The 24,302-nt window shown below is 46.9% G+C and overlaps 1 protein-coding gene across 3 annotated transcripts in view; it reads right to left on the minus strand.

Moving 5' to 3' along the window:
- The window catches only part of EFCAB11 (EF-hand calcium binding domain 11), a 173,259-nt gene that overhangs the window by 30,641 nt on the left and 118,316 nt on the right, over window positions 1–24,302 (minus strand). The window contains exon 6 of one of the 3 annotated variants that reach the window (XM_070798012.1): window positions 5,122–13,460. The exons of the other annotated variants lie outside the window; for them this stretch is intronic. Within the exon in view, the coding sequence (XP_070654113.1) occupies window positions 13,109–13,460 (352 nt within the window). The 3' untranslated portion in view covers window positions 5,122–13,108. Of the gene's footprint in view, window positions 1–5,121; window positions 13,461–24,302 lie in introns of those variants that run through there. 3 annotated transcript variants of the gene reach the window in all.

The following is a 24,302-nucleotide window of genomic DNA, read 5'->3' on the forward strand; positions in this document are numbered from 1 at the left end:
CACAGTAGGCTCTCAGTAGTCACCTACTTTCTACCTAGCATCAGTAGGGTGTATACGTCCATTCCAGCACAGTAGGCTCTCAGTAGTCACCTACTTTCTACCTAGCATCGGTAGGGTGTATACGTCCATTCCAGCACAGTAGGCTCTCAGTAGTCACCTACTTTCCACCTAGCATCGGTAGGTGTATACGTCCATTCCAGCACAGTAGGCTCTCAGTAGTTACCTACTTTCTACCTAGCATCAGTGTCCCTGCGCTGCACAGTAGGCTCTCAGTAGTCACCTACTTTCTACCTAGCATCGGTAGGTGTATACGTCCATTCCAGCACAGTAGGCTCTCAGTAGTTACCTACTTTCTACCTAGCATCAGTGTCCCTGCGCTGCACAGTAGGCTCTCAGTAGTCACCTACTTTCCACCTAGCATCGGTAGGTGTATACGTCCATTCCAGCACAGTAGGCTCTCAGTAGTCACCTACTTTCTACCTAGCATCAGTAGGGTGTATACGTCCATTCCAGCACAGTAGGCTCTCAGTAGTTACCTACTTCCTACCTAGCATCAGTAGGGTGTATACGTCCATTCCAGCACAGTAGGCTCTCAGTAGTTACCTACTTCCTACCTAGCATCAGTAGGGTGTATACGTCCATTCCAGCACAGTAGGCTCTCAGTAGTTACCTACTTTCTACCTAGCATCGGTAGGGTGTATACGTCCATTCCAGCACAGTAGGCTCTCAGTAGTTACCTACTTCCTACCTAGCATCAGTAGGGTGTATACGTCCATTCCAGCACAGTAGGCTCTCAGTAGTACCTACTTTCTACCTAGCATCAGTAGGGTGTATACGTCCATTCCAGCACAGTCGGCTCTCAGTAGTACCTACTTTCTACCTAGCATCGGTAGGTGTATACGTCCATTCCAGCACAGTAGGCTCTCAGTAGTTACCTACTTTCTACCTAGCATCAGTGTCCCTGCGCTGCACAGTAGGCTCTCAGTAGTCACCTACTTTCCACCTAGCATCGGTAGGTGTATACGTCCATTCCAGCACAGTAGGCTCTCAGTAGTCACCTACTTTCTACCTAGCATCAGTAGGGTGTATACGTCCATTCCAGCACAGTAGGCTCTCAGTAGTTACCTACTTCCTACCTAGCATCAGTAGGGTGTATACGTCCATTCCAGCACAGTAGGCTCTCAGTAGTTACCTACTTTCTACCTAGCATCAGTAGGGTGTATACGTCCATTCCAGCACAGTAAGCTCTCAGTAGTTACCTACTTCCTACCTAGCATCAGTAGGGTGTATACGTCCATTCCAGCACAGTAGGCTCTCAGTAGTTACCTACTTCCTACCTAGCATCAGTAGGGTGTATACGTCCATTCCAGCACAGTAGGCTCTCAGTAGTTACCTACTTTCTACCTAGCATCGGTAGGGTGTATACGTCCATTCCAGCACAGTAGGCTCTCAGTAGTTACCTACTTCCTACCTAGCATCAGTAGGGTGTATACGTCCATTCCAGCACAGTAGGCTCTCAGTAGTACCTACTTTCTACCTAGCATCGGTAGGTGTATACGTCCATTCCAGCACAGTAGGCTCTCAGTAGTACCTACTTTCCACCTAGCATCGGTAGGTGTATACGTCCATTCCAGCACAGTAGGCTCTCAGTAGTTACCTACTTTCTACCTAGCATCGGTAGGTGTATACGTCCATTCCAGCACAGTAGGCTCTCAGTAGTTACCTACTTTCTACCTAGCATCGGTAGGGTGTATACGTCCATTCCAGCACAGTAGGCTCTCAGTAGTCACCTACTTTCTACCTAGCATCAGTAGGGTGTATACGTCCATTCCAGCACAGTAGGCTCTCAGTAGTCACCTACTTTCTACCTAGCATCGGTAGGGTGTATACGTCCATTCCAGCACAGTAGGCTCTCAGTAGTCACCTACTTTCCACCTAGCATCGGTAGGTGTATACGTCCATTCCAGCACAGTAGGCTCTCAGTAGTTACCTACTTTCTACCTAGCATCAGTGTCCCTGCGCTGCACAGTAGGCTCTCAGTAGTCACCTACTTTCTACCTAGCATCGGTAGGTGTATACGTCCATTCCAGCACAGTAGGCTCTCAGTAGTTACCTACTTTCTACCTAGCATCAGTGTCCCTGCGCTGCACAGTAGGCTCTCAGTAGTCACCTACTTTCCACCTAGCATCGGTAGGTGTATACGTCCATTCCAGCACAGTAGGCTCTCAGTAGTCACCTACTTTCTACCTAGCATCAGTAGGGTGTATACGTCCATTCCAGCACAGTAGGCTCTCAGTAGTTACCTACTTCCTACCTAGCATCAGTAGGGTGTATACGTCCATTCCAGCACAGTAGGCTCTCAGTAGTTACCTACTTCCTACCTAGCATCAGTAGGGTGTATACGTCCATTCCAGCACAGTAGGCTCTCAGTAGTTACCTACTTTCTACCTAGCATCGGTAGGGTGTATACGTCCATTCCAGCACAGTAGGCTCTCAGTAGTTACCTACTTCCTACCTAGCATCAGTAGGGTGTATACGTCCATTCCAGCACAGTAGGCTCTCAGTAGTACCTACTTTCTACCTAGCATCAGTAGGGTGTATACGTCCATTCCAGCACAGTCGGCTCTCAGTAGTACCTACTTTCTACCTAGCATCGGTAGGTGTATACGTCCATTCCAGCACAGTAGGCTCTCAGTAGTCACCTACTTTCTACCTAGCATCAGTAGGGTGTATACGTCCATTCCAGCACAGTAGGCTCTCAGTAGTTACCTACTTCCTACCTAGCATCAGTAGGGTGTATACGTCCATTCCAGCACAGTAGGCTCTCAGTAGTTACCTACTTTCTACCTAGCATCAGTAGGGTGTATACGTCCATTCCAGCACAGTAAGCTCTCAGTAGTTACCTACTTCCTACCTAGCATCAGTAGGGTGTATACGTCCATTCCAGCACAGTAGGCTCTCAGTAGTTACCTACTTCCTACCTAGCATCAGTAGGGTGTATACGTCCATTCCAGCACAGTAGGCTCTCAGTAGTTACCTACTTTCTACCTAGCATCGGTAGGGTGTATACGTCCATTCCAGCACAGTAGGCTCTCAGTAGTTACCTACTTCCTACCTAGCATCAGTAGGGTGTATACGTCCATTCCAGCACAGTAGGCTCTCAGTAGTTACCTACTTCCTACCTAGCATCAGTAGGGTGTATACGTCCATTCCAGCACAGTAGGCTCTCAGTAGTTACCTACTTCCTACCTAGCATCAGTAGGGTGTATACGTCCATTCCAGCACAGTAGGCTCTCAGTAGTACCTACTTTCTACCTAGCATCGGTAGGTGTATACGTCCATTCCAGCACAGTCGGCTCTCAGTAGTACCTACTTCCTACCTAGCATCGGTAGGTGTATACGTCCATTCCAGCTCCTCCTTGGTGTCCATACAACTGTCCTCTGCAGCTATGTCTCCGCTTCTGCTTTGCAAACAAGATCACCTGTGCCATTTTCTAGATTGCACATATACAAACCTACCGTTTAAACAGGAGAGTTTCTTATACTGCGTGGGATGGAAACAAAAACTATTGGGTTGGCCAAAAAGTTCATTTGGGTTTTTTCATAAGATGTTTATGGAAAAACCCAAAAGGACTTTGTGGCAAACTCCACATATTCAAAGCCAGTTCAAATGATTCTGAGTGGCTACTGCTAGAATCTCAACTGTTTCGGGTCCCTTGGACTGCAAGGAGACCAAACCAGCCAATCCTAAAGGAAATTAATACTGAACATTCATTGGAAGGACTGAAGCTGAAGCTAAGGCTTCAATACCTTGGCCACCTGATACAAAGAGCTGACTCATTGGAAAAGACCCTGATGCTGGGAAAGACTGAAGGCAGGAGGAGAAGGGGACGACAGAGGATGAGACGGTTGGATGGCATCACTGACTCAATGGACATGGGTTTGAGTAAGCTCCGGGACTTGGTGATGGACAGGGAGGCCTGGCGTGCTGCAGTCCACAGGGGTCGCAAAGAGTTGGACACGACTGAGTGAATAACAACAGCAGCTAGTAAGTACTGCTATGTGCTTTCAAAATAAGTGCATGTCGCTGTTTAATAAAGGAAGCTATAATAATGCACAATTTAAAGTTTACATACATAATATTAAAACTCAAAAGGTAACCTCAGCAATTGTTTAGAATGTAGGCCAGCAAAAGTCCCATTCCCCACCCCACCTGTATTTTATCATCTGATTTGTCAGAGTTGTAGGGACATGAGGGCAGATAAAACATAGGCTTTTAATCATTTCAATAATTATTTAAAATTCTCTTTGGATTTTGTTGTTGTTCAGTCAGTCGCTAGGTCATGTCAGACTCTTTGTCACCCCATGAACTGCAGCATGCCCGGCTTCCTTGTCCTTCACTGTCTTCTGGAGCTTGCTCAAACTCATATCCATTATGTCGATGATGCCACCCAACCATCTCATCGTCCGTCATCCCCTTCTCCTCCCGCCTTCAATCTTGCCCAGCATCAGGGACTCTTCCAAGGAGTCAGTTCTTTGCATCAGGTGGCCAAAGTATAGGAGTTTCAACTTCACCATCAGTCCTTCCAATGAATATTCAGGACTGATCTCCTTTAGGATGGACTGGTTTGAGCTCCTTGCAGTCCAAGGGACTCTCAGGAGTCTTCTCCAACACCCCAGTTCAAAAGCATCAACTCTTGGGTGCTCAGCCTTCTTTATGGTCCAACTCTCAGATCTGTACCTGACCATTGGAAAAACCATAGCTTTGACTAGATGGACCTTTGTCAGCAAAGCGATGTCTCTGCTTTTTAATACGCTGTCTAGGTTTGTCATAGCTTTTCTTCCAAGGCCATATCTGCAAACTCCCAGCCCGGTTGGACCGCTCCCTCACCCTGGGTCGGGAGTGGCTGAAAGTCTGGAATTTGCAGGGTGGAGTCCCTCTGGGAAGGAGCCCTGCAGACAAAGAGCTCCAGGATCTGCCTGGGATACCCTGAGATATGCAGGGATGAGAATGCAAAAAATGGACTGTAGACTACCAGGTTCCTCCATCCATGAGATTTTCCAGGCAAGAATACTGGAGTGGGTTGCCATTTCCTTCTCCATGAGATCACGGTACATGGATTCAAAAGAACTGGGGTCTGAGTCCTGATTCTTTTTTTTTTTTTCCTAATTTTATTTTATTTTTAAACTTTACATAATTGTATTAGTTTTGTCAAATATCAAAATGAATCCGCCACAGGTATACATGTGTTCCCCATCCTGAACCCTCCTCCCTCCTCCCTCCCCATACCATCCCTCTGGGTCGTCCCAGTGCACTAGCCCCAAGCATCCAGTATCGTGCATCGAACCTTGAGTCCTGATTCTATCCAAACTGTTTCAGCTTCCTGACCTTGGGTGAGTCATCTTTCAATTTCTGTTTTTTTTCATGCAGATAGCAGTAGGTGGGTTTTTGACTACAAGAGGGTCAGTGCTCCAATATTCCCATTGTTCAAGAGTCAGCTGTACAAAGCTTATAAATATGCCTTGAAAAATCAAGCCGATTTGCAAGTAAATTTAACACCTGCCAGAAATAAATCTCAATACTTAAAAGAAGGCATCAAAAACCTTGACTCTCGACATCAGAACACTTGTAACTGTGGTAGGCAGAATTTCAAGGAGTAGCCTTCAATATTCCATATCCTCTAGTTCCCAGACTCTGTAAATGTTATGAGAGATCATTCCCATGATTGTTATATAATCCAGGTGGCCCTAATCTAATCGCATGAGGCCGTAACAGAAAGTTTTCTCCAGCTGGAAGCAAAAGAGGAGATCAGAGGGGCTCAAAGAGTTAAGAAGCATGTGACACACCATTGCTGCTTTGAAGACAGGTCTACATGAGAAGGAAGGCAGGCATCTTCAAGAGCAAAGAGTAGACTGGCTGACAGCGACAGAAAACAAGGGCCTCTGACCCACAGCCACAAGGAACTGGGTGCCACCAACAACCCACGTGGGCCTGGAAGCAGAGTCTTCCCACGAATTTCTAGATAAGAGCTCAGCTCAACCAACACCTTGACTCTAGGCAGAGAACTCAGCAGAACACATCAGACTTACAACCTGCAGAACTGTGAGATAAAAACAGGCTGCTCTGAGCTGTTAGGGTCCTGATAATCTGTCACATAGCAATAGAAGACTCATAAAGTCTATATAGAATCCAATAAAAACATTACAGTACATGCTGAGAAGAAAATATGACCCATAAACAGGAGAAAATTCAGTCAAGAGAACCAGAAACAACAAAGATGACAGAACCGGTAGATGAGGACTTTTAATTATAAGTGTGCTCCAGGATTTAAACAAGAATAAATACACATACTGAAGAGAGGAATGGAAAATATAATTACAGAAGAAATTCTTTGTAAAGTTAAAGAAATGGAAATAGAAACTTTCCAAATTGAATCTGAGAAAAAAGGGTTGAAAGTAAAATGGAAAGAACATCAGTGACTTGTGGAGTAACACACAGTGTCTGATTTGTATGTAACTGGAGGACCAGGACGTCAGGGAAGAAGAAAAACAGTTGAAGGAATGATGGCCAAACATTGTCCAAGTTTGGTGAACACCAGAATCCTCCAGATCCAAACTCAACACACTCTAAGCAGGATAAAGAACACTATTAAAAGAAACATCGTAATCAAATTGCTGAAGACAAACAAAAACCAAGGATAAGAGCAGCTGGAGAAAAAGACACAGTTAGAGAAAAAAATATGTAAAAATTACCATTGACTTGCCATCAGAAATAACGGAAACCAGTTAGAAGGACAACTTTAAAGTGCTGAAATATCCTTCAAAAATGAAAGAATAAAAACATTTTCAGAAAAACAGAAGCTGATAAACTTGAAACTCAACATTCAAAAAACTAGTATCATGGTATCTGGTCCCATTACTTCATGGCAAGTGAGTGAAGTCGCTCAGTCATGACTGACTCTTTGAGACCCCATGGACTACACACAGTCCATGGAATTGTCCAGGCCAGAACACTGGAGTGGGTTGCCTTTCCCTTCTCCAGGGGATTTTCCCAACCTAGAGACTGAACCCAGGTCTCCCGCATTGCAGGTGGATTCTTTACCAGCTGAGCCACAGGGGAGCCCACGACATGGCATGCCTTCATGACAAACAGACGGGAAAACAGTGGGAGCAGTGAAAGGAGTTCTTTTCTTGGGCTCCAAAGTCACGGCAGACAGCGACTGTTTTAAAAGATGCTCGCTCCTTGGAAAGAAAGCTATGACAAACCTAGACAGCATATTTAAAAACAGAGACATCACTTTGCTGACAAAGGTCTGTATAGTCAAAGCTATGATTTTCCCAGTGGTCATGTATGGGTTGTGAGAGTTGGACCATAAGGAAAGCTGAGTGCTGAAGAATTGATGCTTTTGAACTGTGGTGTTGGAGAAGACTCTCGAGAGACCCTTGGACTGCAAGGAGCTCAAACCAGTCCATCCTAAAGGAGATCAGTCCTGAATATTCATTGGAAGGACTGATGCTGAAGCTGAAGTTCCAATACTACGGCCACTTGGTGTGAAGAGACGACTCATTGGAAAAGACCCTGATGCTGGGAAAGACTGAAGGCGGGAGGAGAAGGGGACGGCAGAGGATGAGATGGTTGGATGGCATCACCAACTCAGTGGAGGACAGAGGAGCCTGGTGTGCTGTAGTCCCTGAGGTCGCAAAGAGTTGGACATGACTTCATGACTGACCACTACCAACAACAATACGTAGCCACTTACTGGATTGCTTTAAAAATGATCTTTAAAGGCTTGTCTGCAATGATGCCAATATTTGCAATTACGAGTGAATAACACCAGGCAGGAGACTGGATCCGTGTGAAATTTCCTTTCTCCTTTATTCACCAATTTCATTAGGTGACCTCTGTAAGCAGCAAAATCTCCCACTGACTGAGGCTACTTCAGGCCCAACACTCTTTTCTGGTTCAAAATAAAGTAACTGAGAACATGTCTGATAGTTTGAGAGACTTTGGAAGAGAACTAATTCTTTTCAGAGGTTATGTTTTCATGAAAAGTCTCATTTTTCTATTAAGTCCCCTAAGGCAGTACTGCTTAAATTCTCTTTGGTAAAGGACCACCTTCAAAAAATTTTCCAGTGTGTTGCAAACTGATACTTCGTAAAACTTAATAAAAATGAATCACTAGAAAAGTGAAATAAAAAGACACGCAAGATAAAAACTGCAATTTTGTATTCCTAGTTCAACCAACAGGAAATTATATTGCAATAAGTAGTACCAACATAAACAAAAGGAAAAAGGACCGTGAAAATTGTATGCTGTTTGTACATTGAAAGTATGCATGTAGGCAACCAATACCTAGGATCACTATTACACTTGAAACTTTTTTCATTTTGAGGGAAAAGATGAATCCCTGTATTAAATGTCTATATAGGGGGCCGGACAGAGTCAGATATGACTGGAGCGACTTAGCAGCAGCAGCAGCAGCAGGCGCACTGTGAGTGAACACAGAGTGTAGACACACTGTGGCACAGCTGGTAAAGAATCCTGCCAACACAGGAGATGCCAGAGACACCCGATCCCTGGGTCGGAAGGTCCCCTGAGGAGGGCACGGCAGCCCACTGCAGTGTTCTTGCCTGGAGAATCCCGTGGACAGAGGAGCCTGGGGGCCACAGTCCATGGGGTCACAAAGAGTTGGAGATGGCTGAGCTCACACACAATAAAAATTTTAATATGGCAAATTGACTTGCTTCTTGCTTGATACTTTTTCTAAGCTGGGTGCGTTTGCCAGCAAGGCTACTTGTAGGGGATCAAGTACATCTAAACTATTTCCAAGTTTTATTTTCATAATAATAATATGATGGTGATAATAAGAACGGGAAAGAAACTAGTCTCACAGAATGAAACAGAAGCGGTTTTAGAGCAATTTCAGCAAGCTCGGTTTGTTCATTTTACAGTTTCATCTAAAATGGAGAAAGTGCGACTACATTTTCAGGTTCTTTAAATCCTTCAACAGAAGCCAGTTCTAGCCAGTATATCTTGTAAGTTATGGTTAAATTTAAGTTATCTTTTGATGAAAGAAATGGATTCTGGATCCATGAATTTTCTGAGCAGAGATCTTCTTTTGATGGAAAATAAAATTCAAAATGCCTTCTCAAACCTTAAGGTGTCTTCTGATAGCTTTTCACAGATGTGCAGTGCCGAGATCACCACCTGCATCATTGATCGTTGCTAAATCATGGAATGTGTGTCATAATGATCTGCAGAAACTCTGCTTTTCCAAGCTCCTAGCTTTCGTTTTTTGCCCTTTGATCTTATCAGCCATCGATAAACATGTTTCTTCTTTGTGTGGAATACTAAGATCTTTAAAAAAACACTGAAGGTATTAGATACATAAGCAGTCCTGCTTGTCCGGTTCATATCTTCAACAAGCCAGGGCCAAACTGTCTTCTGATTTTACAGAAATGTACAGAGTTCTTCTGTAAATCGAACATTCTCAAACAATTGTCCTCTTGATCATCCTGATATCTCAGCACGTAGCAACAGCTGTTCATGGCCTGCTTCCACAGGATCAAGTAACTCAGAATGATTCGGAATGTAACACAGCAGCCTTTACCTAATCATGATCTTTAGGACGGCACTAAGCCCACGGGTTAGCTGCACCAACATTTCTTTTCATGGCAGGACTTTCTCATGAGAGAGATGATCTATTGATTCACATCCTGGTGCAGCCTCTAAATCAGGGTGACGTCTTCAGGATGCTTTCTGCACCATCGGAACCTGCTCCCACACAAAATGTAAACTCCAGTCAACGTCTGTTGACAATCTAATCCTTCATCTGTACAGTTCAGACGGCGTTGTCAGGGACACAGCTGAAAAAAGAAATTCTTCCCTCACATCACCATCATGTTCAAACTGCACTAAACAGGAATGTGAGTGAAACAATCGTGCTACCATGAAAAAACGCATTGCTGACTTTAATCACTCCATGAGTTATCCCTCTGCACCATGAGCTGGTTCCAGACAGGCTGAGCTGTGGGGGCTCTGGAAGCAGCACTTGAGCGACGCTCTGTGTTAGGGACTTGCCCAACATTCCTAGCAAATACCTTTGAAACCATCTTTCACCAGTGTCTCACCAGCTGTATGTGGATTTTAGTCTTGGCGAGCTGAAAAGCTACTTACCAAGAAGCCTGTAAAGCCCTCATGTTTATATGGGAAGCACTGAACACCTGCTCCAATCAGCCTTCGAATCCAATATCCTTTTGTTCAGAAACTTCTCATGCTTTTGGACTGAACTTTCTTGGACGCCGTGAAAGAGGCATTTTTGCGTCCCTGTGGCCCCTACCGCCCTATACACTGTGATGGCTCCCAGCGTCCCAGCCAGGACCTCTCTACGTATCACCAAGCATTATGCTTTCAGGATGTCAACCTCAGCGACAGCTATAAACGGAACTCGGTGTGTGAGGGATCGCAGTCCCGAAGAAAACAAACATGAACTCTTTGTTTCTTCAAAATCACTTCCACCTGCACCTTTGGGTTTACACTCCTGCCACATTCAGAGACGACAAGGATTTTCTCACCAGAAACCAAACAGACAAACAAAAGAAACTCCAGGGAGGTTTGTTTTACCTTCTGTAAACTGAGGGTGAAAATGACCAACATGCATTTTATTTCCTTAATTAACTAACAGTATGACATAATAAAAATGAAATTTTTGATTAAATATGAAAACTTGTAAGGTATAAAAAGAAAGGCTTACATTTCCACAGATTTTTAGATCCTTTGAGAGTACAGCTGATAAAGCAGTCAGAAGTAATCACACACTGTGACACGGTCAGGGTTATTTGCCACATAACTTGCACCACGGATGACTCACTATTTGAGCTCACCAGAACTGAGGTGGTCACACCCTGTCCAGTGAGACGAGTCTGCCATTGCGAACACGGCATTATGACAATTTCAAACCACTCCAAAAGCTTCTGACTTCCCAGGTGGCGCTAGTGGTAAAGAATCCGCCTGCCAGAGACACCGGTTCAGTCCCTGGGTGGGGAAGAACCCCTGGAGGAAGCAATGGCAACCCACTCCATATTCTTGCCTGGAGAGTGAATCCCATGGACAGAGGAGCCTGGAGGGCTGCAGTCCGTGGGGACACAAAGAGCTGGACGTGACTGAGCCTGCACACACAAGGCACAACAGCACAAAGTCTTCTAGTGCCGACTCTGAATGTCCGGACCTACCTCGTCACGGACCAGCACCGACCTGCTGGCCACACTTAGGAGAGCACGTCATAGGCACGATGAATACAGGACCAATATTACTTGCTGATTCAGGATAAGGGAAAGCAAGTGAAAGGAAGGCAGGCTTCAAGGAAGACCCTTGGGCAACTTTTAGCTTGGGCCAAAGGATGGAGAGTGACGCCACTCACTGAAGCAGGAGGGAGAAATCCGTGTGACTATGCGAAGTTCGGGAGGCCATGAGGCACCCAAGCAGAGACGGTAAGTGTGCGTGAGTCGGGACCTTAGGGAGAGATCTGGTCTGCTGGAAATCACCAGCATTTGGATGTTGCATCGCGGCATAAGATCGCCTAAGGAGAAAAGCAAGAAACTCCAGGGAGGCTTGTTTTACCTTCTGTAAACTGAGGGTGAAAATGACCAACATACATTTTATTTCCTTAATTAACTAATAATGTGAAATAATAGAAATGAAATTTTTTATTAAATATGAAAACTTGTAAAGTATAAAAAGAAAGGCTTACATTTCGACAGATTTTTAGATACTTTGAGAGTACAAAGCAAGTCAGGAGCGAGGCCTGAGCTCTCCGACGTGCAGAGGTGGGCAGAGGAGGGAGTCAGGAGGACAGGCTCCGCAGAGTGGCTCTGACGTGCGTCCCCGGTCAGGGTCGTGTTCAGGGCTCCACAGGGAGCGTGGGGGAGGAGAGAGCTGCACCTCCGATTCACAGAGCACTGCCTATGGGAGCACTCAACAGACAAGCACTGGGGGACCTCCCTGGTGGTCCAGCCCACCCTCCACGCAGGTCCGATCTCTGGGCAGGTAACTAAGATCCCACACTGCCACAGGGCAACTAAGCCCGACCCAGAACAAGAGCCAGCGCGGTCATAATAAAAAATTAATAATAAAAAGATTATGGTGAATAATTTAAATAAATATATAGATAAGCATGGGCTGAATGAATGAAGGACACGACAGCCCTGAATATTCGTGTATCTATAATCCTGGTACTGAAATTTGGGGGCACTTTAGTTTTATAAACTACCCAGTGATGATCTGTATGAGTAGCTTACTCCTTCAAACAAATCACAGTTCCTTTGATGAACAGAGCTCTTCAATGTTTGTGTACCATGGACCCTTGTGGCAGTTTGATAAAGACTCTAATTTTAAATGCATAAAATGAAGCCAATTATACTGAAATAGATATGACTATTAAAAAAACAAAGTAGCAAGAAGGTATTATAGGTGCTTCTTCATTAACACGTTAAAGAATAAGACCAGTGGCAAGAGCAATACCCAGAGGTGGGGGAGGGACGGGCGGGTTCAAGGCAAGGCGGAGTCGCTGCGATGCCAAAGCAGCGGAGAGGCGGAGCGAGTTCAGGACGGCCACGGCACCTACATTATGGTCCCAAAGTATCCGTGAGCCCTTGAGGGCAGGAGAAGTGGGTGACAGGGGACGAGATGGTTGGATGAGTCGAGACGAGATGAGCCGGTGTCACCGACTCAACGGACGTGAGTTTGAGCAAGCTCTGGGAGATAGTGAAAGCAGCAGCCTGGCGTGCTGCAGTCCATGGGGTCGCAAAGAGCCGGACACGACCGAGTGGCTGAACAATGACCACCTGTTGGTGACAAAGTCAGGGACGCTGCTAAGATGACGCTGCTTGGTTGGCCACGTTGCTCATGTGAAGAGATGCTAAATATCCATCAGAGATCTGCGTTCACAGAACCCAGATGAAAAATCCTTGAATTGAAAGATTTCATTCACTTGTACCCTCACCACCACATTCAGGTTAAGTTCTATTTTTCGAATGCATCTCTTTTCTAAAAAAAATAAGAAAAATTATATAGTATACCAAATAGTGGGCTTCCCAAGTGGCTCAGTGGTTAAGAATCTGCTTGCCATTTCAAAGACTCAGGAGACGGGGATTCGCTCTCTGGATCGGGAAGATCCCCTGGAGAAGGAAATGGCGACCCACTCCAGTATTCTTGCCTGGAGAATCCCACGGACAGAAGAGCCTGTTGAGCTACAGTCCACGGGGTCACATAGAGTTGGACACAACTTTGACGCACACACAGGTCGAGAAGAGACTTGAGAGCCGACTCCTGGGTAAAGGCGGAAGTGTGGAGCCGAGCTGGTGCGGACACCATGGACGTGGAGAAAAAGAAAGGAACCCAGGATGCCCCAAGGCTTTGGGCCTGAGCGACAGGAAGGATGGAGTTCCGTAACCGGGGAGCTCTGGAATTGAGATGGAAAATCTTAAGAGAGGCAGGTGTGGGGGAGAACATCAGGTGTCTGGTTTTGAAAGTGGGGTTCTCTATCACATTTCCTTGTAGAGAGCTGGACACAGAAAAACTAAGGCGATTTAAATGTCGCAATAGGGACTGATTAAGTTAACTATTATATATTGATAAACTGTTGAAAGAACGGCAGTTATAAAGAATGGGATCTAATCATACTATTAGGAAAGTCTGTAACATATGCAGAGTGGGATGCAGCATTTTAATGGTATTTTACGTATACACAATCTGTGTCTGTCAGTCTGTGCACACACATGTTACTTTACATGCTCAGAAGAAAATCTGGATAAATACACACCAAACAGCTAATAATATTTATCTGGGGAATGAGACTGGCAGAGGAGAGGATGAAAGAAACATTTTACTTTATTTATTTCTATATTGTTAGAACTTTCAAGTGAAGAACATGTGTTATACATATAATATAAAATGTTTTAAATGATGCTTGGTTCACATGTAAGCAAACACTCTCAAATCTAGGCACATTTCTTGATTGTTTTTTGTTTTTTCATTTTATTGAAGTACAATGGATTGATAATATTGTGTGAATTTCTTCTGTATAGCAGAGTGACTCAGATATACATGTGTATTCTACTTCATATTCTTTTCCATTGTGGCTTGTCACAGGATACCGAATACAGTTCCCTATGCCATATAACAGGACCTTCTTGGTTATCCATCCTATATATGACACTTTGCCTCTGCTACTTTTGGAATTCTGCTAATTCCAGACTCTCAACCCTTCCTCCCCGACACCCCGCCCCCACGCTTTGCAGCCGCAAGTCCGTTCTCTGTATCCGTCAGTCTGCTTTTGTTTCCTACATATGCTGATTTGTATCAAAGTTTAGGTTCCACACATAAATGGTCTCATACCGTATTTGTCCTTCTCTTTCTGACTTCCTTTGCTTAACAAGGTCATCTCTAGGTCTATTCATGTTGCTGCAAATGGCATTACTTTATTCTCTTTGACGGCTGATAATATTCCATTCTGTAAACACACACACACACACACACGAGTGTATATACACCACTTCTTCTTCATCCATTCCTCTGCTGATGGACATTAGTCATTCTTTGAAATGAGGCAGAAACTTTGCCACTGCAGCTCTTGGCTGAAGCAGCAAGTACTCTGAGATACGGGGTGGCTGGAGGGGGGAAGCAAAGCATGTCGAAAGGGGAAGAGAGGAAAGACAAGAGTCAGGCTTACGTCAGAGATCTGACACTCAAGCTGGGACAACACTAAATCTCTGGACATGTTTACATTTGGCGAGCACGTGGTTTTCGGTTTTTTAAACATGGATGCCATTAGGCAAATTGGGAGCGCTCCAGTTCGCCACCAGCCCCACCACTCCCTATGACCCCCACCCGGCGTGAGCCACACATTTCCGTTACTGCAGGCAACGACTTCCCCACCCCTGTGCTGACTGACGCGCACTGGGCTCTTACTCTGGGCTGGGCACTGCATTCAACTCTGCCTTCTACTCTACTGGGCACATCAGTCAGTTCAGTTCAGTAGCTCAGTCGTGTCTGACTCTTTGCGACCCCATGAATCACAGCACGCCAGGCCTCCCTGTCCATCACCAACTCCCGGAGTCCACCCAAACCCATGTCTTTCGAGTCGGTGATGACATCCAGCCATCTCATCCTCTGTCATCCCCTTTTCCTCCCGCCTTCAATCTTTCCCAGCATCAGGGTCTTTTCCAATGAGTCAACTCTTTGCATGAGGCGGCCAAAGTATTGGGAGTTTCAGCTTCAGCATCAGTCCTTCCAATGAACACCCAGGACTGATCTCCTTTAGGATGGACTGGTTGGATCTCCTTGCAGTCCAAGGGACTCTCAAGAGTCTTCTCCAACACCACAGTTCAAAAGCATCAATTGTTCAGTGCTCAGCTTTCTTCACAGTCCAACTCTCACATCCATACATGACCACTGGAAAAGTCATAGCCTTGACTACACAGACCTTTGTTGGCAAAGTAATGTCTCTGCTTTTGAATATGCTATCTAGGTTGGTCATAACTTTCCTTCCAAGGAGTAAGCATCTTTTAATTTCATGGCTGCAGTCACCATCTGCAGTGATTTTGGAGCCCCCAAAAATAAAGTCTGACACTGTTCCCACTGTTTCCCCATCTATTTCCCATGAAGTGATGGGACCAGATGCCATGATCTTAGTTTTCTGAATTCTGAGCTTTAAGCCAACTTCTTCACTCTCCTCTTTCACTTTCATCACTGGGCACTTTGGTAACATCAAAAGATTGAAAGCGTTAACAGTGTTTTCTACAAAATCTGCACCTGCCTCATCTGTCTCTCTCTTAGCCATATTCATTTTTGGACACATCAATAAAAATTAAAGTGGCCGTAAGATCACTGTTCTAGTTCATACTTGTGTTGTAAAAACATGAACTGTGCAAGTCAGGAGGCCATGAGCCCTGACTTTTGATTTGATTTTGACGAGTCCTTCTTTCCCTGCACTGGCGAGGGTCTCCCTCTGCTGAAGTAGAGTCGCACAGAGCTGTGAAAGTAGCACAAAGCCCACACGACCCAAGGCACGTGCAAAACGACGGCACCGAGGACGGACGGGATCATAACACAGAGGACGGCGCCAAGCGGGTCCTGCTGGCGAGCTCATTCTGAAGGTGGGGAAAAGAAACCTTGGCAGGCAGAGGCCAAATACAGTCAGAAGTAAACTCAGCATCTCTTTTACCAAGCATCTTTCCGTCATCTTTCCATACACTAAATAATATCCATTCTAAGATGACTTTTTGAGGCTGTTAACATAATCATTTGGGGCTGAATGATGAGTGAATAAATAAATGCTCAACATGTGGTGTCTCTTTATCTCAATGAAGACAGAGCCCTAAATAGTTCTCTGTGGAGTTCTTGTTTTCAAAGTGGGTGGTTTCAAGATCTAATTATGACCCTGAGGCTGATGTCTGGCCCTCGAGTTTTGAGTTTGGAACATGGAGACTTTACAATGAGTCCTGGAGGAGAAAACGATCATGAAGTTTAATCACGTGTCTCTAGGGGGAAGAAGAACAATTTTGAAAATGTTCTATTCCTAACAATCATAGAACATACATCACCTTTTAAGATCTGTTATTCAGAAGAGCAGAAATCATTTAGTCTAGGAAAACAGTGTGGCTTAATTATTTTATTTTATTTTTCTCTTCTAGATTTTCTGCCAAGAGCTACAGAGCAAAATGAAAAGACAGTGCGGGAGACAGCTGCTAAGCCATCTCTTTGTTGCATTTCTAGTAAGATAGCCATGTCATTTCTGCTGCTAACATATAGCTGTATTAGGTCTGAAATAAGCTGTTATGGCTTTTTCCCCTCAGTGGACTCCAGCTGCAGTAAGTAATACATCATTTATCATTGGAAATGTGTATCCCTCCCAAAAAAGTTTGCTCCTTCTTGCTTATACCCTTGAGCACTTGAATTTGAAGCCACTGCTTGATTTGCACGCATGCTTGTGTGCTCAGTCGCTTCCGCTGTGTCTGACTCTGCAACCTTATGGACTGCAGCCCGCCAGGCTCCTCTGTCCGTGGGATTCTCTAGGCGAGAATCGTGGAGTGGGTTGCCACGCCCTCCTCCAGGGGATCTTCCCAACCCAGGGACTGAACTCACGTCTCCGACATTGCAGGCAGATTCTTCACTCGCTGAGCCACTGGGGAAGCCCCTTGATTTGCATACATAATTTGATATTGATTGAGCACCTTCCTCCAGCCAGTGCTGAGTTTAATGAGCGAGAAGAGAAGCAGCGAGGGCAGAACTCTGAGGAAGACAACTCGGAAGGGAAGGAGACTCAGACAGTTGGCCAGAAAAGTAGAAGCACGGTCGTCAAGGGCAAAGAGCATGTTCAGAAGCGTGCTCACTCGTGTCAGATGCTGCGCGGAAGGACTCATGTACCCAATTCGCTGAGCCAACAGAGGGGACGCTTACCCTGGTCCGCGTGGCTTCAGCGGAGTTACTGGGGCGGAAATAAGACCACAGTGGGTTAGAGGGGATTTGGAAATGGGAGGCAGAGGAGCGACTGCAGCTTAAATGCAGAGCCTTAGACAAAGGAGGTCCCTGACGCTCTTAGGTCCACGAGGAGCGGAAAGGAAAAGAATCCGAAATCGAGGTGGATGGATCTCCTGCGGCCGCGGGGGCGGGGGCGGGGGAGGCAGCCCCCTTCCCTCGGAGACAGGAGGAGGGGGACCTGGCGGCAGATCCGAGTTACGGTGGGAAAAGTTAGGTATTACCCTCCATCCTCATCCTCACAGCCGTCGTCATCTCGAGAGTAAAACTGCAGAGGGAAGTAAGATGTTGCTTTGGTGATTTCTATTTTCTTAAGAAACGGGAAGCAAGGCCGTTCGCTGAGAGTGACCGAGAAGAGGTAGGGCAGCAGTCTGAGAAGAGTGGTGGAGGCTTGAAAGCGCTTCCAGGGGAACCAGGAGGAAGCTGGGGTCCGAGGTCAGGCTGGGGTGCTACAATGCTTGCACGGCTCACCCGGCAGGCCGTCAGCAAGCTGAGCACGAGGCAGGGAGATGGAGACCTCCACTGCCAGACTGGAGAGATGAGAAGACAAGGGCGCCAAGCAGTGGGTCTGGCTGAGGATTGGACCAGAGGATCCAGAGCAGACCGGGGCGGGGAGACGGGCAGTCCGGGAAGGACCCAGCGGAAGGACCGAGGCCTCGGTGAAGATGACGTCAGGGGCACGGGCCCAGCACCAGACCCGGCTGGAGGGCACCCGCCCTGGGCGCCGAATCCTCGAGGGCCCGGCTCTGACCCTTGTCCCTGAAAGCAGCTGCTGGGGCCAACAAGGTGGGGCCAGGCCTCCGTCCTCCACCTGTCAGACCCCCTCGCAGGTGCCTGGGGTCCGAGGGCTGCCCACCGAAGCGGCCCTAAGCACTCTCTCTGCCTGGGCCGTCCTCCTCCTGGGGGCTCACCAAGGGCTGGCTGTGCACGCGAGGCTGCTTCTCAGGATCAGGGCCCTGCTCCCCCCGCCACGGCCCGGGAGCCCGCGCGGTCCTCCGCCTTTCTGGGTCACTCTTAGAGCACACTGGCCTGGCCTTCTCTGGTGGCCTGGGACCACCTGCCGACGCCGAGGACGTGGATTTGATCTCTGGTCCGAGAAGCTTCTGCGTGCTGTGGAGCCTCCAAGCTGTGCGCCACTCCTGAAGGCCACGCGCCCGTGCTCTGCGACAGGGGAGTCACCGCAGTGAGCAGCCCAGCGCCTCCCACTAACTGCAGAGTGGCCTGCGTGCAGGAACAGAGACCCAGCCCATCCAGAAACAAAAACAAAGAAGATAGAACCTTTAAGACAAAGCGTATCTGTCAAGGTAGGAGGATAAAGCCTCCCTGATGAACAGTCTGCCTTGATCAGGAACTTCGGTGTCTACAGACAGCACGTGGGCCTCTGTCTGCACCTGCCCCTGGGCTCTGCACGTGTTGGGGGTGCGCCTGAGAAACAGGGCCAGCTGGGAAGGGCTGGAGAAGGGACTGGGGGTCTTGAGTCCACACGGCAGCACTGCCGAAAGGTCCGTCCTCCGCCACATAGAGAAATAACGGATAAATGCTTTAAAAATCAATAGGTCTGCACTATTCGTTCTCTACTGCACGTGCCCCCAGCCCGCCCCCCCTTGCTCTGTGCCCCTCAGGACCACACCACCTCAACCCCACCTGGTGCCTCCCAGGGGGCGTGGCCAACAGAAGTTCCCCACAAGAGACAGGAGGACGCAGAGGATGGGGCATTTCTGTCCTCGACGCCCCAGGTCTTCTCCTGATAACGGCTACTTCCCTCCAAACTCCGCACCTTCCACAGCTCCAGGGGACTCCGCCCGCCAATAATACCATTCCCGCCTTTGTCCCCTCAGAGTAGGAGCAGTGACAGCTTCCTGGTCTCTGGTACCCCAAATGACCTTGATGGATTCATTTTTGTTGTTGTTCAGTGGCCCAGTCGTGTCCAACTCTTTTCAACCCTCTGGACTGCAGCACACCAGGCTTCCCTGTCCCTCACCGTCTCTCGGAGTTTACCGAAGTTCATGTTCATTGCATCGGTGATGCCGTCCAGACATCTCATCCTCTGACACCCTCTTCTCCTTCTGCCCTCGATCTTTCCCAGCATCAAGGATTTTTCCAATGAGTCGTCTGTTCACATCAGATGACCAAAATGCTGGAGCTTCAGCTTCAGCATCAGTACTTCCAGTGAATATTCAGGGCTGATCTCCCTTAAGATTGACTGGTTTGATCTTGCTTTCCAAGGGGCTTTCAGGAGTCTTCTCCAGCACCACAGTTCAAAGGCATCAATTCTTTGGTGCTCGGCCTTCTTTATGGTCCAGCTCTCCATATGTGACCACTGGGAAGACCACAGCCTTGACTATACAGACCTCTGTCAGCAGAGTCCTTATTTCTGCCTATACTTCTGTAAACAGTTACTTCATTAAAATTTCAAGTTTTAGTATCTGAATGGTACTCTATTTTTTCACTGGGGCCTTTAATGATTGAAACCATTTTCAAAAATAAGACAAGAAAGTCTCTGAACAGGAAAGTGTCGTCAGCCCCACAGTGCTGAGTGGTGACCAAGACTGTGGCTCTTGTCAGGATGCACTGGGGGCAGGTGCCAGCAAGGCTGGAGGGGCTGAGGTTTCTGTGTCTGCAAGGGACGGGAGGTGCCCACAGGTATCAGGGGAAGGGAGGCGAGCGCAGTTCCATTTTTGCAGTTAGGGTCAAGACCCCAAGTCACCTGAGACCAGAAATGAGGATAAGATGCTCCACATGACTAGCGCCTGAGTCTGCATTACACGTGGGCACATGCTTACTTCCTGCAGTAGGACTCCCAAACTATGCTTAATTTATGACGCTGCAGAGCTAAGGAACTCCTGGGGCTGGGATTGAGAAAATCTCAAGACCACCCTTCAGAGAAAACCCTTGTAGCACAGATCCAAAGCTCTCAAGAAAAGAAAATTACAAAATATGTAAGGACGTGCAGCATGATGAAATGCAGTCTAACAACTGAGACAATTCACATCTGAGGCAACAGGTATAATTATATTCTGAAAAAGGCTTTAAAAATCCTCAAAGTCATCACAATAGAGGGATTGAAAAGTAGAGTGAAAGTGTTAGTCACTCAGTTGTGTCCGATTCTCTTGTGACCCCATGGACTGTAGCCTGCCAGGCTCCTCTGTCCATGGGATTCTCCAGGCAAGAATACTGAGGTGGGTCGCCATCCCCTCCTCCAGGGGATCTTCCTGACCCAGGGATCTATTTTGGGTCTCCTGTATTGCAGGCGGATTCTTTACCATCTGAGCTACCAGATCAATAGCTATCAAACAAGGCTGTGAAACCAGAAGGTTATGAAAAGGAGAGGTAGAAATGAAAATAAACCAACTGAAAATCTTGGAGTGAAAAAATATGACTAGCAAGTTCAATACAGCTTAAGAGAGGTTAAATGAACTGGAAGACAAAACTAAGAAAGTCTTCCAGGATGCAGTAGAGAGAGATTAAAAAAAAAAAAAAAAAGTAGGGGGAAAAACAAACAAAAATTAAGGAGATGGACATAAGGAGAAAAAGTTAAGGAAAAGATGTAAGGGAAAGCTCTGACAGTAAAAGAGGTTTCAAAAGGAGGGGAGAAATGGAGCAGGAAAAATGTAATGCTGAAAATCTCCAATTAAGGGAGTAAGACCATGTGAGCGATTTACACGAATAGGGAAAAACGTTCAAAGAAGGGCAACGCCCATTTACAAGCGAAAAAACTCAGCAGATGTGGAATATAAGGATTTTCTCCTTCCACCAAAGAAAGTGAAAGTCAAGTCGCTCAGTCGTGTCCGACTCTTTGCCACCCCATGGACTATACAGTCTGTGGAATTCTCCAGGCCAGAACTCTAGGGTGGGTAGCTGTTCCCTTCTCCAGGGGATCTTCCCAACCCAGGGATTGAACCCAGGTCTCCCGCATTTCGGGCGGATTCTTTACCAGCTGAGCCACAAGGGAAGCCCAGAAACCTTTCCATAAAAAGCTAGAAACACAACAGAGATGCTCACTTCGACCCCGACCGGGCAAGCTTGTATCAGCGGTCCTGACTCATGGAAAAGAGCTCTTTGAATGTGAGGTTTTAGAGACAGTCTACCTCCTGGTAATGGTCCAGATATCACTAGGACTAAACGAAGGCCCTGCTACGAGAGCCGTTGGTAAAGTAGTGGAGATGAAGGTCGCCGGAGCTGAGGGAGTAAAGACGCTGGAATCTGGCGTCCTGAGCGGCACCCAGGATGATGCCATGGCTCTGGGTTTGGGAAGAGGCTGTGTGTGAGGCAGGTGACCTGGGGCTGGACGGATGACAGTGTCCTGGACACGGACAGCAAATAAATCCGATTGGAGGACGAACAAACAGGGAGGGGCTGCCACAGGGCGGGGCCTGTTGGTCTCCAGGCGGCACTGCCCTTCTGGAGGATTCCCGGGACTTCCAGGCTGGTCCAGTGTCAGGACTCCAAGCTTGCACTGCAGGGGGCATGAGTTCAATTCCTGGTCTGGGATCTAAGATCTGCACGCTGAGTGGGGCAGCCAAAAAAAAAGCAGCAGCGCCCCGTCACCATGCTTCCCTGGTGGCTCAGACGGTAACGAATCTGCCCACAGTGCAGGAGACCCTGGTTCGATCCCTGGTGTGGGAAGACCCCCCTGGAGGAGGAAATGGCAACCTGCTCCAGTATTCTTCCCTGGAGAATTGCACGGGCAGAGGAGCCTGGTGGGCTACAGTCCATGGTGTCACAAAGAGTCAGACACGACTGAGCGACTAACACTTTCACTTTCTTTTCCTTCAAAAGAGGAACTGAACAAAGCGCTTGGGGAAGGACCGAATGTCAGTGAAAGTGAGAAGGCAGGTGCGACCCTGCACCCCGCAGTCAAGGCGCAGGAGAGCTCGTACAGATGCAAAACGGGCTCCAGGGGCGTCACGGGGAATGCTCAGTGAGGGAAGAGTGGAGGCCGAGTCAGAACAAGTCAAGACCCGAGTATCAGTAGAATCAGCCTGAGGCGACCAGAGAGAGCAGACGGGCTTCTGTCTGGAACAGAGATGGGGTGGCTGGGAGCGCGACGGAAGTAGGTGTCGTGGAAGACTGAGCTCTCTCTGTTAGTCTGTCCCAGCCTGGATACTGACCGGAGAAGCCATTTCTACCTCTTAAGAAATGGTTCAGATGGCCTCTTGTGGTTACAATGGGAAGAAATTAAAAACAAACAAACAAACTCTGAGGAATTCCTGGTGGTCCAACGGCTAAGACTCCAAGCTCCCAGTGCAGGGGCCTGGGCTCCACCCCTGTCAGGGAACTAGACCCCACATGCTGCAGGCAAGATCAAAGACCCTGAGCGCCAGAACTAAGACTGGTGCAGACAGAGTAAGTGAGTAAATAAATACTTTTTAAAAGTAATGAATGATCTTTTTTTTTTTTTTTTAAAGAATGAATGCTCAAAAACAAAAACTCTGACCTCCAGATCAGAACCACTAAGCATTAACTGCACACTTCATACCTGCCAGTGCCCTCATCCTGCAGTGTAGGCCTTACTTTTACATATTCAACATAGGGACATTCTCATTCACCAATACCAGAAATCTAGAGAAATTAGGATATGTTATTAGGGAATACTCAGGGTTGCTGTCCTTTAGGACTGACTGATTCGATCTCCTTGCAGTCCATGGGACTCTCAAGAGTCTTCTCCACACAGGAAATCAACCGTGAATATTCACTGGAAGGACTGATGCTGAATACACTGGCCACCTGATGGGAAGAGCCGACTCACTGTTAAAGACCCTGATGCTGGGAAAGATTGAAGGCAGGAGGAGAAGGAGACGACAGAGGGAGAGATGGTTGGATGGCATCACAAACTCAATGGACAGGAGTTTGAGCAAGCTCCGGGAGATGGTGAAGGACAGGGAAGCCTGGCGTGCTGCAGTCCATGGGGCTGCAAAGAGTCAGACATGACTTATCGACTGAACAACAAGGACATTAAAGAAAGTATCAGGAACAAACACCAAGGTCTTAAATATAATAAATATTTAGTACAGGGCTGTAGACTTGGACTGATGCTGAAGCTGAAACTCCAATCCTTTGGCCACCTAATGCACAGAACTGACTCATTTGAAGAGACCCTGATGCTGGGAAAGATCGAAGGTGGGAGGAGAAGGGGACGACAGAGGATGAGTTGGTTGGATGTCATCACCTACTCCATGGATACGAGTGTGAGTAAACTCCGGAAGTTGGTGATGGGCAGGGAGGCCTGGCATGCTGCAGTCTATGGGGTTGCAAACAGACATGACTGAGCGACTGAACTGAACTCAACTGTAGACTTGGAGTATATTAATAGAAGTATTTAATGGCTTAATATTATGTTGAGGCTACTTGAAATATCCTATTTTACAATTTCAACAAAGAAACTGTCTCATACTTTGCATAATTAACTTCAGAGAAAGAGGTTTCGGAGACCAGTGTCTGTTGATCACTTAGCTTAGCTGTCCCCCCAAATCAGCTCTCTCCATTACATCCGTCTTATCATTTCCCCTGACGCAGAACATGGCACGTGCAAGTCTCAGGGCACATCCCTTTCAATAAGGAACAAGCATCAAAACGAAACAGGACTGGCATCTGCTGGCCTATGGATCTGGACTGTTAATGATATAAGACAAACAGCATGTATTCAGAAAACGGTACCCATTCATCCACTTTTTTCAAAATGGAAAAGCACTACATTTAATTTGTGGTTCTCTGCATTTTAAATAGGCAACTCAATGAAGCAATAAATGTGTTCATAATGAATAGA

Source organism: Bos indicus, chromosome 10, assembly GCF_029378745.1.
Source record: "Bos indicus isolate NIAB-ARS_2022 breed Sahiwal x Tharparkar chromosome 10, NIAB-ARS_B.indTharparkar_mat_pri_1.0, whole genome shotgun sequence".
Lineage (NCBI taxonomy): Eukaryota > Metazoa > Chordata > Mammalia > Artiodactyla > Bovidae > Bos > Bos indicus.